Genomic DNA, 19,710 nt, shown 5'->3' on the forward strand with positions numbered 1-19,710 from the left:
TTTGGGTTATTTACAGAGGTAACTCCGCGACCCAGGTTACTTCTGTAAGTAATGAGGATATGATGATAACAAAAATACTTGAAACATGAAAAAGCTCTGTACACTGCACCATGTAATAGCACGAGAAAAAACAAAGAATGCACTGTTACTAAAATCCCATCTTTTACAGAAATATACACACTGTCAAATATAACCTTTTGTTACATGAAATCTCACACAACTTCCCACCTACCTTTTTCCTCCAAAAGACTACGTTCTTCTAAAATATTACAAGGTGTATTTGTTGTTTATTTTTTTTCCCACTTCTGGAGAAGGTGACCCTATGATACGTTAAACTAAGAGGAGGAAATCAACTAACATCATCTTTTTAGAATCTTATCCAATATCACTGCTGTAACACATACACTTGGGGACAGAGTGGAGAAGCATCTTTTAATGCTTCTTAAGGCCCAAAAACTTGGTGTTATCAATGTCTTATTAATGACCTATAATCTCTCACGACTGAGAAAACGTTATTAAAAAAAAACAACGCACTGTAGTTTGGAGTCTTTATGGAAGACCAGGCATACCTTTCTAAAACAAAACTTAACAAAATACTAAGTGTATCAGAGGAGTCAGACCTGAAAAACCAAAATACAAACATTAGACTCAAAGTGCCATAAAGAAAACTTCCTCTATCATTAGTCTTATGCTTCAGCACGGAAGAACTGAATCAGTAGTGCCAGAAGTATCACTAAGCTGTAATAACCAAACACCTCTATTACAGAATTCCAGGTGAAGACTTTAATGAAGCTAAGTGTAAGCTACCTAAGTGTAGTGTCAGAAAAATACACCAAGACATCACTACAGGGAAGAAAACAAAACAAACAAACAAAAAACACTTTCCATCAGCTTTAAGGTTTTGTTGTTGTTGTTGTTTTATTTCTGTAACTACTATTTATTTATCAAAGGACAAACTGTACTGGATGCTCAGCTTGCACAACAGACATCTTTATTGAAAAAGTTATCTAGATATAAATTTTAAATAATCTTTTTAAAACCATTTAAGAGGTTTTCATGTGCCAGTTAGTCTTTAGAAAATTCTAGTTCTGTTGGAAATGGTTTGAAAACATAATTTATTTTCATATTGTTAAAATTTTCAATCTATTCATTTTTCTTCTTTTCATAGAAATTTAGAAATGTCAGAACACGTCAAGTTCATTAAACTCTTCCATATTCTCATGAAGAAATTATCCTTACCCCCCTTTATACTGACAAAAGAGCCCTTAACGAAGGCAACAGAAAACTAAAAAGCAACACGCAAGGCTAACTAAAAAAAAAGTACATAAGGTTAGTGTTTTTTTCTATTTAGCTGAATGTGAATTTTCCTTCAAGTTTTTCCCACCATTGCTATCATTTGGCACAGAAAAGTGTGCCAAAATTCTAACAGCTGTTTATCTAAGACAACTAATTAGCTAATGTATTCCTTATATAACACGACCATTTTATAGCACTAGCATGTCTAGTATAATTAACATGTTGCATTTCTCTTACATGTCTGAAAATTCACAACTAGGTATTAACACTTAAATTTTACCACAATTGCTACTTTCAATTAAGAAAAATACTCAGGTAGTATCTTATTTGGCAACTTTTTAATAATGTATTTAGAAACCTAAACAAACCTGTCACAGGTGATATAGCCATACACCACCAAGGCCATGGGGTGTAACACACTGAACTAAGAATAATGGATGCTATTGGGATTTTCTGCCTGTGGCTCTCATGGCTGTACAGAGATTTTCCCGTATTATTCCCATTAGGTTCAGAAAGCTTAAAAAAAAAACAAAACAAAACAAAACACATGACTTAGCTGGTGAGTAGCCATAAAAGAGTTACATAAACCCTGCAGTATTATTTGCATCCAAATTTTTCTTTTCAAAAACTATTTTCACTCTACCATACAAACATATCTAGGCATCAGAACAAGAGGACAAGCCAAACTGTGCTCTTCATATTCAGTTAGGCAAGAAGTTATGGTTTCAAGTTCCTGTAGTGTTCAGTCATCCAGAACTAGAACGGATGCATAAACCCTCATTACAAGAGTTCTGGAAAGTGGTGAGTAGCAGAAATGAGATTGCAGACGTGTTTTTATTTTATGCTCTTCATTCATTTCCACTCTCCATGGAACTCTTGGGTTCCATGAATCCCACAAGCCACACAGCTAGCATTCCATATTTCAATGCCGGAAATTGTTTATGGTCCCTTAATTCCAAGAATTGTGCAACAAAACCAAGCAACTAGTAACCATAGGAACTATAGAACAGAAAAAAGAAAAAAAAAAAAAAAAAAAAAAAAAGACAAGTTTCAGCAACGAAACTGCAGTTTAATTCTTGAAAATGCTATTTTTTCACAACCTACCTGTAACATTAAACCTATGCAGTAACACATATCTACTACACACTAAAAGATACTTCTTACTACTGTGCTGTTTTTTAAGTACTCCGTTTCTCTCTTCCATCTCTTTTCCTCTCTCCCTTTATCAGAGCACTACACTTCCTTCTGTTTGCTTACACCTGTATAAAACAAATTTAAAAGATGCTTTAATGGAGAAGAAAAATGCACTGTCTAGTCATTTTCATGCAAAAAGATTCAAAGTCTCAGTCATATTTAATGTCCTGTTAACGAACAGCTCTTGTAGCATACTGCCCTTGAATTGTGTATGAAACATTTGCATTCTGCTGATTGCAGGAACCATAAGGAAGCCATTAACCAGTGATCAATGGCATGAACACAGAGGACTGTATAAACTACAGCGTGCATCACTATGTCCTGCAACTAAAGCAGTTAAAAAGAGGCAGGACTGAATCACTGCTTGGAACTTCAGCAATTTTAGGCACCCACATCCCATGCTGAGCAGAATTCAAACTGACTAGAAATCACTCTCATACAAAATTTGGTAATTTATAATATGGGAAACTGCATAGTTCTCTTCTGGAATTTCCTATTACTCACATCTTTATTGTGACAGTGCCTAGAAAGCTGAAGAGAGAACATCAAGCCCTGTGCAATCATAGACAGACACTTTGCTCCTATTGGCTTTTAGTGGTGGTGAGCAATTACACTAATTAATATAATTTAGAAACACTGAAGAGTTTTCCACTCAGCTGCCTATTTCACCCCAATCCTGGTATTTTGCAAAGACTTAAGACAAAACTTTCAAGGATCAAAAGATTTCAAAACCACATGAAACGTAAAAATTAATCTATTTGGATTATTTGAGGACTTCAACAGACAAAATGACTTGAGATAACTGGTATCTTTGATCAATACTGCGAATATCTTTAAATTAAGAAAGCTACACTAATTTTCCTCTATTACAAAACAATGCTTGTAAATATCTTCCTGAAACAAAACCAAACAAAAAACAACCTTCTTCATCCCAAAGATTCCAGAAAAGTGAGTGATACATGGTCACTTCCATAGGAAGGTCATATACTGAAAAACTGTTCCCAAACTTTCACCAAAATACCATGAAGCTACATTGGCTTTGGAGGGTTGTTATTTGGTTTTGGGAGACTTCCAAACTAGTACCTTTTAAAACTACCTTAAAGTAATAGTCTAATAAAGATATGTGCACACAGATTCCCGTTACTTCTGTAATGCACCGATTATATTTTAATTCACTTGAACACAGCAATTTAACAGAATCCAAAAGTGCAAAAGAGCAAGTTTCCAGATCTTTAAGTACTAGGCATCCATGGAATAAAAAAATAAAGCTGGTCTTTCTCTGCTTCCCTATGCCAGAGTCAACATTCTCTTGACTTGGATAACAAAGGCCATGACCACACGGTCCTGCTGGAGGCATCTGCTTGAGATGCATGAGATCCAAATAGGGAGGTGGCCCCTTCTCCATAGCTCAGCATTTCCTTTGGAAATGTCTGCTTTGCCACCTCCATGTATCAAATGTAGTTTTATACTTGATGCTTACTTAGTATCGTATTAATAACAGTATTGTTTTACTGCACTCTTCAATTAAATCTGTGATGTATTTTAATCAAAACAACATGTACAAAACATTATTATCAAGTGAAAAAACAAAATACCACTGCAAATAGAAATATGGACACAAACTCAATAGGCCAATTTATTTTTTATTCTCTTTGTACTATCAGAGTCTAGTTTGAACAATTTTTCCCCTCAAAATCATGCAGATTTCACTGGACAGTACAAGTATTTACTACAGTAACATTCAGGTACATTACTCAGATGACAAAAACTTTCAAATACTGTACTTCAGAAATATAGGAGCTGGCATACAGCTCAGACTAGATTCCAAAAAGTACATATTACTTTCAAAACAGCAAAAACTACTCATTTTTTCTTTCTGGAACCAAATGGTAAACTCTGTACCAAGGAAAGATCATGCACAGCAATAGACATTCCTTAAGTTCAGACATCATATTCATACTTTATCCTTAAAATATTTTAAAGTTACTCAGTTGTTTCCATCTATTTAGACCAGTGACCGTACCTATAATAAATAATGAATTCACTAAAATGATAAGGCATTACCTTATAAATAACTGCCAAGTCCAATAACACATCAAGACAACGTTCCTTAAAATCTTTATCACCATTCTATCCAAAGTTCACAAAGTCAACAGCAATTACCGAACATACAGAGAATAAAAGTAGACACATAGCCAAACAGATACCCTAACATTTAAATTTCAACATATGTAATATATGTTGCACACACTAATCCACTCGTTAATGCAAAGTTTGATAAGGCTGTCACAGGTTGTGATATTTTATCTTCTGATATCTTTGATGTCAAATGGCAAGGACGCAGGCTCCACTTTATTTATAAGTACGTGTGTATGTAAGACTTACATGGAAAGTTTGGGAGGGATAAATATTACATATCCCAACACAAACATAAAATCACATTTTAATAATTAAACCATACTTAATTCTGTAACATGTGCCCGTGACCTAACCTTTACACAGTGTTAAGGAACTGTTTTTCCATCCTAACAAATACTGGTTTTATTTCTGGGGAAGGTCTGAAGTAATTTTTTTTTGTAAAGGCTCTTTCTTCTCTTCAAGAAAATGACTGAAAATAATCTAGACCTTCTATTACAGTACTGAAAACTACATAGCTTAGTGTAACTACACACTGAAAGAATTCCAAACAAGCTACAAATCACGGATGTACTCTGTTTTAGCCTGGCTTCTTTTTACAGGATACTTTCTCTCTCTTCTCCAAAACCAGCCCCTTCTGAGGCAGTAACAGTGTTGAGCTCTGATGAATCTTTTGAAAGCCTAGTATAACTTGAACGTTGGCTCCGTTTGTGAGCAACACTCTTCAGGTTCTCGTTCTGAACTGCAGTTGAATTGGAACCTGAGCTAGGGTGCAAGATAATTTGAGATGAATCTCTGGTACCTTGTATTTCTTCAAAATTTTGATTAGCTCGATTGTTTGGAGCACTGTTATTATTTAGGGTTACTGTACTAGGGGTTCTATTTAAGTTATAGACTTTCTGGCAGGCTGGCCAGTTTTCTTCTGGGCTACTTGCTATCAGGCTGCTTTCTGATGGGCTCTTCTTATCTTCTGAGCAAATAGACATACGAACCACAGCTGGATCTTGAAGGCCACTAAGGCTGTGCGGAATTCCTCTCTTTGCACTATGACTGTCATCTTCAAGCTCAATGAGATTTGCCTTTTCAAGCTGTGAATCATCTGCTCCTTCATTATGGAGGGAATGATTGGGAGAACTTTCGTTGGATCTCACACCAGAGTCAGACGAATCTTTTTTATCCAAAAGGGCATCTGTCAAGTACTCCTTTGCTTTGATGAAGGTTCTAATAGGTTCGGATCCATGTTCTGGAGATTTGGGTTGTTTGTCGATTTTTACATCTGTTTTCTTATCTTTACCTTCCTTAAGAAGTGGGGTATTATCTGACTCCTCAGTTCCTGACTCATCTTCATCACTTGGAAGCTTCTGATACCGGAGAGTAACTCCCTTAAGCTTTAAATCTGCAGCCTGGAAAATACTTGTTCTTTCTGAAGACTTCTTTCCTAGCAGAAGCTTGGAACCAGATTGATCAGATTTTTCATCTTCTTCAGTAATAGGATCCAAAGGAGATGCATCATTAGTAGAAACACCTGAAGTACTGTAATCGATAACATCATTCCTCTTCATCAGGAAGGACTTTCTTCCATCATCTTGTTTCTGCTCACCATCTTTTCCTTTTTCTTGTTCTGCACTCAAATGCAAGGAACCCCCTGATGTACTCTGCCCCATATAGAAAGCACTCGAACTATGAGGGGAAGACCTACCACTTACTGTAGTGGAACTGGCACCTCCTTCTAACTGTGACATTTGAGCAATATATTCTCTATATGCATCTCTATATTCTGCCTGTACCTTGTCAGTGAGCTTTGATATTTCAATACTTGAATCTTGAGAGTTAAGACTTGAAAGACTTGGCGTTCTGCGAGTTTGTGACTGGGGGAAAAAAAAAAAAAAGAGAATAGTTATATGAAATATTTATTTTGACTTTTACTGATCATTCTAAGTTAAGCAACAAAGCATAAAGTTTGTGCTTATTTTTTTTTTGTTATGATTAGTCATGCAACTGAAATTGTCAATGTTATATGCTCAAACCCCTCAGCAAGCAGCATATGCAAGATCTTCAATCTACTGTTCCACTATTTCCTTTCTACTTCTTTACTATAGGATTACTGCCAGCTTTTTGTAGGATCAACAATGTTATGTATATACTAGAATACTGAGGAACAGCTAAACATGAAAAACTAAAATGTTGGTTAAAGGACTTCTATATGCCCTGACTCCTACCCAGAGCAAAATTTAAGTATCTCAGAAATATTAACAATTGGTTTTTTTATGCATTATTCGCTACTTTTTATCCATACTCACGGCAGCTATAGTTCTTCACTAACAAGAGAATTATTTGATTATGTTGTACATTTCCAGGAAAACTCCTTCCCTGTTTTCTCTAGAAAAGCAAACTACCTTCCTCACTCTTTCAATTTCATTTCAGATAACTCTATGGGCATCAACTATTTTTTAAAACTTGCATCTTGAAGTGTTTTTAAAGAGATTTTCTTAGACTTCTTTCTGTGCTTTTGACACAAAAACAAGGTTTAAAATTTGAGTCATGCCACTTATGTTTTGAAAAACATACATTGATACTCGTAGCTGTAAATGGAGCAAGGGTAATCAGGATCTTACATATATGTGTGCATATAAGCACTCAAATACATATCTGGGATATATATCCCAAACCTCTTTCCAGCTATGTTTTCCTATTTTGATGGGACTTTCAAGATTTTCTAATTTAGGCCTCCAAATTCTCTCCATCCAGAGATGAAAAAGCTGCAACATGGATTTTTTGGGGAAATTCTGACCACTATTTAGATAATCTAATCATTCATTAACTGTATTGTCTTGTTTCTTAAAAAGGAAAAAGAAAAGCTCACACTTAGGATAATTTCGTAAGATAAAAAACCCTGACCATAACCTACAGCAGAAACTATAGGTACAAAAGGATGTGAGCTGTGGAGTGTATGATGAGAATACATATTGTCAAGACAATGCTCCAATGTCCTGAAGCATTGCCTGTTTAAAAAAATAATAAATATATATGTAATCTTTTAAATAATATAACTTCTGTTTAGCACATACTTAAAAAAAAATCATACATAGTGTGTATACTATAAAAAACAGAAATCCTGCAAAACATTACTGTAAGCAATAGCTTTGATTTTTTTCTTCTCGAGGAGTGATTACTGGAACAGTTTTGAGATGGGAAAGACTAAAGCCCTTGACTCTCAGAGAGTATGATTTAAGAGTTTTCATCTCTGCTGCACTTCAGTCTTTGTCAAGACTGAGAACTGGAAGTACCTGAACTGTCACAGCAGATTTACTTCTTGACCTGTCTGTACCTCAGAATGTAAAAAGCCTGTTACTGTACTGGTAAGCACGTAGAACACATTTTTTTATTAAATACCTGCCAACTTAAGTTACTATGGCGTGGAGGAGCTTCATCAAGACCAATTGTGTTGAGTTCTTCAAAGCTGAAGTTAAGCGTGTAGGGAGCTTGACCAGAAAGACCTGTAAGCTCAGTGTGAGGCAACTCAGTGCTATGCCCAGGACGACGAGTAAGTTCACTGTGAGAAATCGCAGAGGCAGCATGCTCAGTCGTCCCACGAGGATCTTCCTGAACAGCCTGATTTTCTGAATTTCTCATTTCAAGTATCTTTAAACACACACACAAAAAAAAGACAGCGCAAATATAATCATATAAATAGGAAAAAAAAATCAAAACTGTTAAAGAAGGGCTGCTACATATACAATTAAGCAATTCACAAATATAAAAGTATACTTGCGTATGTGTTTGTGATCATGGCAAACTATGAAAAAGGATCTGTTTACGGACCTAGTACATTCATTGTCTTTACTACAAACCACATTTTCATATTACAGATTTTTCTTGTATTTACAGAATTACTTATTATTACTCAGACCACTAAACCAACTTACATGCCACAAAACACTTCCAATAAATTTTTGTAAGAGAGTGATAAATTACTGATCTTAAATTAAAAACAAACACTCCATTTTATAGCTTTAATCAACCCGAATCTAACAATAAATATTGTCTTACACTTATCACTGTTTTGAAAACTGATTTCACAGTTCATAGACTCACTGCAATTTTCAGAAAGAAAACTGGCGATATACTAAAAATACTTAAAATAAACCACAATTCTCTGTGATGCATATCCCTCACTATAGAACTGACATTCACTCTCAAAGTGGGAGGAGGGAAATTAGATATCTATATATGCTTCAGTAGTAGTATACTGTGAAAATGCTGCACTGAATACAACTACATGTCAATAAAATATTGCCCATTTATCTGGTTGGCTTGATCTTTAGCTTCAATTTAATTAAAAATAGTGCTTATGCAATTGGGTGATATGCATTTCTAACAGCCTGGCTGTCCACTTCCTCTCATAAATGTACTTTGAATTCCCTGACTAACAGGACGGAGGCCTTAAAGAACTAAATTCTGACATTTCATGGAAGTAGTCAAATTTTATAAAAAGAGGAGGAAAAAAAATCAGAATTCACAATCAAGTAAGGCACAAATCCATAAATAACTAGTTCTTGGTTGCAAATACTCAAGACAAAAAGACAAAAATCACAAAATAATAAACACGTGCTTTAAGATGTTACTTATTGTTTTAAGCATAATAACAAGCAAGCAATACAAAAAAAATTATAAGGTTCATAACAGAAAAGACTAATTTATGGTGTCCTGAAGAACTGAAGAGGAGGTCTTACCATGCTCCTGAACAGGTGCCAGTCACCAAAATTCATACTCATTTCTTTTTTCAGTTCATCAATGTTGCACTGAGCCAAGACACGTCCATTTATATTTGCCTAAAAAAGTAAAAGTAAAAAAAAAAAAACACAAGTTACTGATACAAGAACTGTTGTGTGATAGTAACAGACCAGAGAGGTGAACACACTGATGGAGACTACTACAGAAATTCCTCAATATATCTTTTAAGTCCAATTCTACATAATAAAAACATATTTTAGAAGAATATTACTTGGTGATTGCTGCTGGAGTAGAAGAACCAGTTTCATGAAAAGTATGAAAACATTTTATTAAACCCATCAAAAACATGTATATGAAAGGCAATGATTTTGTTCCACAAACATACATAAGGAGAGGTAGAAAATGGTCATATACAATAATCCATATTCAACTGCCTAGATTTCTCACACTCACAGCGCAAACACTGCAGACATTCAGGTATTCAGATTATCAGGCTGTTAAGTCCCAAGTATCACCTGACCCCTGGCTTGAGGCATCCAAGATCTACACCCAGAAAGTTCCCTCCCTGCACAAATACAAGCTCACATTCTTGCTGTCATCAGAAACCCCTGGGATGGAAGACCAGATTTCTATTTTCTTCCCCCCAATCTTCCTCATAACTCAGAGATCAACAAAGAAGTGCCTAAACACCATTTATATCCCAAGAAGGTGATTCTTTACGTTGGACTTAGGTACGCTGTACTTAATTCCTTTGAACAGCACCAAATTCAATATAGAACCATTTCCACTGTGAAGTAAAGGGTATTTTTCTTTGTACCATGTATTGGTGGATGGGCAGAATGTAAAAGAGGAATCATGTCTTACAAGGGTAGCTACAAAATGGAAGACTTGAGTTGAGCACTCTGCTTAGCCTTAGGGAATTCAATACTTCAGTTGCCACATCTCAGTAAGATGTATTTAATCAAATTTAATCAAAGGAAAAAGACCAGACAGACGTTTTCTTTCATTCAACCACTCATAGTAAGAAATACAATGAAATAAATAAGAGGAATCTCAGAAATAACTGAGGAGCACAGTCTTTTAGCACCATAGAGCCACTGAAGCAACTGCATTTTTTTGCAGCTAGACCTAATGACCTACAATCTCACATTCAACTTCTTGCTTTAAGCAACACTGCTGATGCTTCTGGTGATGAACTTGTCTCCTATTTCTTGAATCAACACTTTCCCAATATTTTAAGATATGATAGGTTCTGGCGCAAATCAAGCTCAGCAAAACCATTCACTAATTACAATCTTTTTTTACAGTATTCTTCCCTTCTTTCTTCATAAAAAGAGCACACGGAATGGTGAAAAAAATAATAAAGACAAAAATGAATGTTTTAATATCTCACAAAAAAGAGTAGCAACAGCAAAATGTAAGCTGGCCTTGTTCTGAGGCAAACAGGTGTGGAATGTGATAGGAGAGAAACTGAACTGTCTTGACCACTCATTTACAACAAAAGATATTAGGCAACTTTTCAAGGGGAAAAAATAAGCTGCTACCTAGATGTAGAACACATGTACAATACTATTCATCTAAATACAACAATTTAAAAATCATTTTTCTTGTTTCTTTTCTCAAAATAACCAGTCTCATTAACATGTATATTTCTGAGTTTATTTTTCTTTTTAAGAGAGTTTTTTCTCTGAGAAATACACACTTGTCTTAAAATGCCCTTTTAACTTGGCTCAAATTAAGATGTTCTGATATTCAATGTGTTTCAACAAACATTTCCAAAGAACAGAGGCAGTTAAATATTTCCTTTCACATGTTATGTCTGTGTTTAGGTATTAGATGCACTAATGAAATTCAGCAGATACCTTTCTTATAGTTGCAGAGTACTGAGGGAGCATGCTCTGGTCCAGACCATCTATCTGTTTTAGCTTCTCACAAACAGCTTCCACGCTCATTGTGCTCAGAGACACATGTGATACTCCTGTGGTCGATGATCCTGTGCCTGCTCCTCCTCCCTGTAAGAAGTGAGAAAACATGCATAAAAGATGTGTTCAAATACTCAGTACACCCAGAATTTCTCGATATACACGAGCACAAGCCAAACCGTGTTCAACTACATTTTAAAATTAAGAGATGAGAACAAGAAAGCACAGGCATTTTAATTAATATCAGAATATCTATATACTGGGAAACACTCATAGTCTTTATATGAGAAAAGCCAGAGCATCTTGAGTCCTGCCTACGTGAGAAAACAACCCTCAAATCATGTTATTTAAGAAAACCAACAGAAATCAGGAATATTAAGTAAGGGTTAATCAATTTCAAATGCATCTTTTTACAAAGTTTCCCACTGATTTTAGCAGTTAGTGTGTTTTTGGATGTTGGTTATTATTGTTATTACTACTTTTAAATAACCCAGACAACTTTTTCCTGTCTTAAAAAAACTCCTGGTTTACCATTAGACAAAGATGACCTGAAACACAGCTCCTCAATTGCTTGGATTCACTGGGTACTTTTAACCATATCTGCTCATTTTGGTATCACCATCAGAGCTGGGAAATACAGTGCAGCACTGCTGCTGCCCTCCAAGATACTGAAAGGATGTTTCATGTATCTGGAGCTTTGGCAAAACTTAAGTAGAAAGCGTTCACATCTCAGATCTCTAATGGAGAAGCTGCCCTGATAACGTTGCCAGCATCTGGGCATTTCCAGGAAAGCGTGGAAAACCAGAACAAATACATCTGCACACAGTCAGCATATTAAGACAGTGTTTTCTCAAAAAAACGAAAAATAACACCCACATTATTCCTGGATGGGCAAAGTGCAAAGATCTGAACAGTTAAGTTAGTTAGCTCCCAACTCCTAAAAGCAAAACCAGAACTAGTTCCACCAGGTATGCTTTTTTTTTTTTTTTCCACCCTCCTCTGGGGAGGGAGGTTGTACCTTCCCTTTTTCTGAACATGCAGTTTTGGTTTGGGCTCCACAGAACATCCACCAAAGTGAAGCTCCTTTTAGGAGGATGCAAAATAGCTTCTGAAGCTTCAGAGCTCATCATCACATGCATAAATTTAAAAGTACATTTTAAATCTCCAAAGTTCAACTAATCAAGTTAGGCTATATTTCTTAATCACCAATTAAGGCTATTTTTATAATCCCAATATGTTGTTTTTGCTTTTGTTTTTAATTTTTAATTACTTCAAAGTTATTTAGTTAATCTTGCAGAATTAATCAATTAATAGATCCAAAATAATTACCTACCAAAAGCAAGAATTATTACACTTAATGCCATTAACCATATCTAAATTGTCTAAAAGCAGAGTATTTGAGAAGAAACTATTCATTTATAAAGGCAGCAAACCCCAAACTCATTCTCGACTACTCTAACCTCAGAGTTATCTCATTGTTTTCAGAGATATCCTGATCTGGGGAGGTTGGCAGATTTCCCACCTGAGGTTCAAGGTTCAGATTGCACACTGGAACAGGCTCCCCAGGGACGCAGTCACTGCACCAAGCCTGTCTGAATTTAAAAAGCGACTGGACTGTGCACTTAGTAGCATTGTCTAAACTTTTGGGTAGACCTGTGCAGTGCCAGGAGTTGGACTTGATGATCCTTATGGGTCCCTTCCAACTCGGGATATTCTATGATTCTGTGACATGTAATTCCCCCCGAGTTCTCTGCCAGATATGCTTGAAATGGTCTCAAAACAGGTGAACAATCAACTTCATTCAAAAACACCACAGGAGGTAGTGGGGATCCTAAGCACCCTTGGCTGAAAACAGAGCTGGGGCTTCTTCTTCTGACCATTTACATAATCGATATTACATGTCAACTGGGCACTAAATAAAAGATATTTCTGTTTTCTGAGTAGGTAGTCTACCTAAATCATTGCACCTTAGCATTGTCCTTTCGGTACAATCCAGGCACCTTGTTTAGTGGCATGGTAATCCTTCCAAGGACAAGCCACTTACTCTTCAGATTCTGCAATGTTTCCCTAATTACGTGCCTACAACACCTAATTAGTTAACACATTTAGCATGTAGGGAATTCAGATCTCAGTTTAACCTGATTTTTAGTACAACTAAAATCCTCAACTAGATAAGGATTTAAGCCAAACAAACTGATGATGTTGACAGGAAAAAGTTTAATCTACAAGCTAGTTATTGCATATTTCTAGTATTTTTGTATATTGTTGTAATATTCTGCATATTCATATTCCTGTAAATCTGTATTTCTTCTCTTAAAGCCATTTTCAGTTTTTCTTCAGACTCCTAAACAGTTTTGTCTAATATTTTCCCATAAACACATTATTCACTATTGCTACGAGTTTAACACATCAATAAACAAAAGGTATTATGTCAATTCAAATCCTAACTACCTTTTTGAAAGAACCTTTTATCGTTTAAAACAGAAGAAACAGTTATAGCCAGAATCACATTCTGGCACTGCTAAAGGAAATGATCCCTAAGCAATGTGTATAAGCAATCGCCTGTGTTCACTAAATTTATTAGGTGGAATATCTATCAGTATCTACACATAAATGAAGTTTTTAAGACACTTCTAATTTAACAGTTCTCCTTCAGATCAAAATATTTCTTTAAACAGTCAAGAACAAGTCATACTTTCTGCATGCATTAAGAGTTAGTTTAGAAAGTCCTCTTTTCTGTGTATAAAAAATATATGGAAAAGCAGTCTAATATTTAGACTGTTTTTGTTAAAGCATGAACTGTTTGAAAGAGATGCACATTAATCCAAATCATTCTTTATAAAAAGCACTCTGAAGAGTAAGTAATGCAATAGCTTTAGGGATATTGTCATCATGTAAGTGAATTAAAACTGTACTTAAACTGACACATTTTTCAGCCTTAGTGGTTTTGTTAAAGATGCTTAAAGAACATTAGTCAGAAAAGTATTTGCCATGCAAAAGCTAAAAGCAGCTTGTCAAAACAAACCTCAAGGCTAGTAATGAGCATTAGTTTACAGACAGCCCAGCATGAAGTGCCAGTATGACAGCTTCTGAAATGACTCTAAAAAGTGCATAATTCACAGAAAGTGGCTGTACCTGTCTTTGTCTGTTTAACCCAGACTTACACGGCTTTGAGGAGGAACAAAACAGAATGAGAAGAAACAACAGCTTAAAGTGACATCAACAAGACTGAATATACAGGTGACATGCTTTCAGGGAAACAGAGGAAATCAGCGTTAGGACAGAAAGGTACCATACAGGGATACTTTCATAACGTGATGGAACTTTTAGGACAGACCTTCATAGTACCCATTTAGGATATGCTACAGAAGACCATTTTCCCACGAGCAGACTACTCTGTTTTGGACTTGTAAAACAGCACAGCATTTGCTTGCATAAGAGTTTTACACTGTATTTCTGATGGAAAATCTTGCTGTTAAACACATTCTCCTGTCAAGATCACATTATACTACCTGCATTTCAAATCTTTGAAACCTTGTACTTAAGCATGCAAAATAAAAAAAAAATCCCACCACCCACAGCACTTAAAAGTTACTACTAATAACAAATAGCAAGAGTAATGAGTAAATATTCAAAACGCAACAATGCCACAAAAGCATAATGTTCACTCATGCTCAAACTTTAGAAAAGCAATTCCCATTTCTTAAAGGGTTTTCTATATTTATCTACAGTGCATGCACTGGGCCACGTTAGCTTTCAACCAAAGAACGCACACTACATTTTAAGGTATTACTCATTCTATGCAGCATGAAAAATGTATTGAAACAACATAATTATATTGCAACAAGCTGTATCCTAACAAGCCATAATTAACAATGCAAACTGAAACAGCCAACTAGGATTATTATGGATAACCACTTCTAAAGGTAGCTTGGTTTCTAATATAAGAGGGGACACTATGGGTAAGACTCCAGCTCAGTGAGAAATTCTTTAGAAGAGCATTGTAGAAGTTTTTGCAGCTCCTGTCAGAAATCAACTTTTGTATAGTATAGTAAATACATTAAAAACAAAAACATATAGTTTATATTGGTAAAGTCAAGTCAGCAGAAGTGCATGTTTGCCTCTGTCCTGGTTTTAGCTGGAATAGAATTAACTGTCTCCCTAGTAGCTGGTGTGGTGCTGTGCTTTGGATTTAAGAGAAGAATGATGCTGGTAGCACCCGGGTGGCTGAGCTGTGGCAGAGCAGTGCTTGCACTGCCTAGGGCTATTCTGCTCCTCACTGCCCTGCCAGCGAGTACCTGGGGGGACACCAGGAGCTGGGGGGCACATGGCCAGGACAGGTGGCCCAGGCTGGCCAAAGGGGTGTCCCACACCACTTGGTGTCATGCTCAGCAACAGAACTGGGGTAAAAAAGAAGTAAGAGAGGGATGTTCAGAGTGATGCCATTTGTCTTTCCACGAAACTGTTCCACGCACTGAGCCCCGCTGGCCAGGCAGTGGCTGACACCTGCCTGCCAAGGGGAAGAAGTGAACGGGTTCCCTGGTTTGTTGGCTTGCACAGGCAGCTTCTGCTTGCCCCAGTAAGCTGTCTGTGTGTCAACCCATGAGTTCTTCCACTTTAACCTCTCCGATTCTCTCCCCATGGCACCTGGGGAAAGCGAGCAAGAAACTGGGTGGCACTGAGCTGCCTGCTGGGGCCAACCCACAGCAGCCTCCAGCACAGATGGGCAGAGGCTGCTATCTCCAATCAATAAAGAAATTAGGTATGACTTAAGCGGATACCCTAAAATTTGCAATGCATCTACATTTTGATACAACTACATAGATGGTATTAGTAAACTTAATGGTTTGACATCTATGTAAAGAATAGTAAACTATGGTCTAAGATAAACAAGTTTTAATCAAAAAAATCCAAATACAGATGGTAGCACAAGTCAGATTATTTATACACGACTGACTGTTCTCAAGGTATTTCTGATTTTCATTAAGCCAACCTAGATTTATGTTGATTTTACAAGATAATGATTAAGATTTGAAACTTTAGAACAACGGCAGGGGCCTTGGCATACATACAATCCTCAGCACAGCTCTGTCAAGTCATGCAAGGAATAGCATGATGATCTGTATAAAAAAAGTGATACTCCTGAAGTTTCTGTTTCTTGCTCTGTAAGATTAAAAATAATGATTAATTCTGTTTTACACAGAAGTAAAATCGCAGTATTTCTGCCTTCTTTCCAGATTTCTCCAAGTCATTTCTGATTCTGCATGTCTTGTTTTCAGTCATCAAATCAGTTACACACCTTGGTGCTCATTAACTATTTTACACAGTTGCCCTTTAAAAAAAAAAAGGTTATTTCATTACTTTACATACACCAATCCATTTGTTAAGACACAAGGAAAAACTATCTTTTATCTAGTGGCAGTGATCCATCAGTTGAGAGCTACCTAACTAGCTGGGTAAAATTATTGTACCTACCACCTATGGATAATTGCAGTACCTCAAAAAAAAAAAAAAAAAAAAAAGTGTAATACTGTTTCCTTTTAACTGAAATTTCAATAAAGCACTGACAAGATGCAAAAGGACTGGTAGACATGGGACAAGAAGATACTGAGATAAGTAATCAAACATGGGGAAGACATCAGCTTCTCCAAAAAATACACTACAAGAAAACATTACCTCAAAGTCATCCCTTCACCCAAGGTACCTGATGACCTGGGAAAGAGAACTTTAGGGTAAATTCTCCATTGCATTTCCATAATTACTAAATGAAGGTTATGTGGAATTAAAAACAGCAGTTCTGGGGTCTGTGTTTTTCTTTTTTTTTCCCCCTCTTCATTATACAATGAGAATACTTTTTTGTAACAATTTACTAGAAGAAAAAAAAACAAACAAAACACCACCACTGAGATCTAACTATAACTGTTGCCAAGAACTATTGGCAGCAATAATTAAGAAAAAGATTAAATTGTGTTAACCTCTTTGGTATTGGATTTTCCACTGATTCCCAGTTAGAATTAAGACAGAAATCCATAAAGAAGACACCTTTGTGCAAATACTTACAATAAAACAAAAACAAATCGTGGAAAAGGCAGATGTCAGCATTCTGACTCAAGAATAAACTTATTACCTGTAATTTTACTTTTAGTTTATTTCCATGAAACGTTGCTTTATACTGTGTTAACTGCAATCACAGAATGACAGAATTGTAGGTGTTGGAAGGGACCTCCAGAGACCATCGGGTCCAACCCCCCTGCCACAGCAGGTTCCCTAGAGCAGGCTGCCCAGGCAGACGTCCAGACGGGCCTTGAATATCTCCAGAGAAGGAGACCCCACAGCCTCCCTGGGCAGCCTGTCCCAGTGCTCCGTCACCCTCACCGTGAAGAAGTTCTTCCGCATGTTGGTGCGGAACTGCCTGGGCTCCATTTTGTGGCCATTGCCCCTTGTCCTGTCCCCACAAACCACTGAGAAGAGGTTGGCCAAGTCCCTCTGTCTCCCACACCTCAGGTATTTATACACATTGAGGAGATCTCCTCTCTGTCTTCTCCAGGCTGAACAGACCCAGGTCTCTCAGCCTCTCCTCATAGTGAAGATATGAGGATATGAAGATATGAAGATACTGGGCCTCTCCTCCAGGCCCCGTATCATCTTTGTGGCCCTCCACTGGACAACAGCTTTATGCCACCAGCTGAAGTAGGGCTCAGGTGACAGAGCTGACTGAAACAAGAAGCACACAGCTAGAATCTAAGTCACAACTGACCAAGTCCATTCTCCGGTCTGTTTAGCTACCACAATACTCACGAGAGCTACTGAGAAAGGTAAGGGAAAAACTACAGGGAAAAATGTACTACATCTTAGAAGTGAAATATTAGCTCTTAAATTCATTCACGAACTACATTAGTTTTCAACTACTCTATTTGCCCACCAAAGCCACTGATGCAGTGTTAGTGAACTGCAGTTAAGATTAATGCAGACTCATTACTGCTGAAAAAGCAATGAGATGCTAAAATTTCCACACCACATGACTACTCGTTTACCATTGAGGGGTCTGTGGGTGAAGCAAGCCCCTCATCAGCATCCTCCTTGATAACATCCTAACAACAACAAAATATTACGGTTTGGGTAAAATAATCAAGGGCTAAATGAAAAATATGAAGTAAACAATGAATGAGAATGATCTCATAACAGTACAGAAACGACACACACATTTGTTTTTCATTAGTGATTAAAGAAAAGATTTCAAAACCTTTTGATAGTTTTGCTCAACGTATCAATATCCTAAAATTAGAGCAATTGACAAGTGAGGTTTTTACTGACTTTTTTTAAAGCTTTCTTTAGTTCTTAATTCCATTTGAACAACCATCTGTCAGTAAAATAAATACCGTTAATAGGAATTTATTCTATAGGAAGCTAGAAAAGTCTGTTCATTCTTCCCTTTCAATGGATAAAGCTGAATTATACTTACTTATAAAATCATGCTGTATCTAATGAACACTTAAGATTAAATGTATTTTGTTCCACTTGAATATTTAAAACTTTGCTTTTAACTTTGGCCTTCCAATTTGTAACATTCTTTACAACATCAAGGGACGTCTTTTGCCTTCTTCAGATATCACAGAATTCGTATTAGTAAATTTGAATATAAATTTACCAGCAGCATTCTTTTTCTTACAACATGCTGTATCAATTTATTATAGCACAGTTGACATGTTTATTGACATATTTTCCTGCCAATACTACAGGTCTTGATACCTGGATGTCAGAATTAGTTTTTACCTTTAAGTAATTTGTAAAGTTAAAACAAAATACATTTTAAATTGCACATTAATAACACCTTTGCTTATACTATTTATAAGATAGAGCTTGCAGTTGTCTAACACCCAATCATCATTAGTAACCTTCATTCGCATTACCCACTATATTTATTGTTTAGGTTAGTATTTGAATTATCCTTCAAAATACTTACTAGGCCATTGTTCTGATCTCTGGACAAACTCGTTTTTAGTGGTGGACGTGAGATGAGATGAGAACTGCCAGGGTAATACCTTGGCATGTAAAGATATGGGGCAAAGAATGGCTATGGAAAAAAAAATAAAAATGTAACAAAAAAGGGACAAACAATTACACAAATCAAAATGTAATAATAAAATAAAACTTATTTCAACAAAGCACATCCTGTAGTTGAGTTTAACAAAGTGAAAAGAGCAATTATTAACAGCTTTCTTTACTTTTTGCATTTAATAGAAATCAGTCAAAAGCACTGGAGAGAGTTTTCCAAAACCCCTCAGCAACTGACCCCCCTCTATTCCCTTCAATGGCAGTGGGTGCTCTGGCATGGGCTGCTGGAAGAACAGAACTGGACACTAACATCTGATTTGAAAATGTGAAAAGGATTTACACTTAGGATATTTTCACTAATCTCTGAGCTACT

The 19,710-nt window shown here is 36.3% G+C and overlaps 1 protein-coding gene across 1 annotated transcript in view; it reads right to left on the reverse strand.

The window, feature by feature from the left end:
* Positions 1–4,113: 4,113 nt before the first annotated feature.
* The window catches only part of KIDINS220 (kinase D interacting substrate 220), a 71,117-nt gene continuing 55,520 nt past the window's right edge, over positions 4,114–19,710 (reverse strand). Inside the window, exons 25-31 of the mRNA XM_084284947.1 lie at positions 19,246–19,356; positions 18,317–18,373; positions 14,418–14,450; positions 11,223–11,372; positions 9,360–9,458; positions 8,020–8,268; positions 4,114–6,494 (exon numbers count right to left, since the gene is read on the reverse strand). Coding sequence (XP_084141073.1) covers positions 5,223–6,494; positions 8,020–8,268; positions 9,360–9,458; positions 11,223–11,372; positions 14,418–14,450; positions 18,317–18,373; positions 19,246–19,356 — 1,971 coding nt within the window. The 3' untranslated portion in view covers positions 4,114–5,222. The remainder of the gene's footprint in view (positions 6,495–8,019; positions 8,269–9,359; positions 9,459–11,222; positions 11,373–14,417; positions 14,451–18,316; positions 18,374–19,245; positions 19,357–19,710) is intronic.

Source organism: Netta rufina (genome assembly GCF_964035555.1).
Source record: "Netta rufina genome assembly, chromosome: 3".
NCBI lineage: Eukaryota > Metazoa > Chordata > Aves > Anseriformes > Anatidae > Netta > Netta rufina.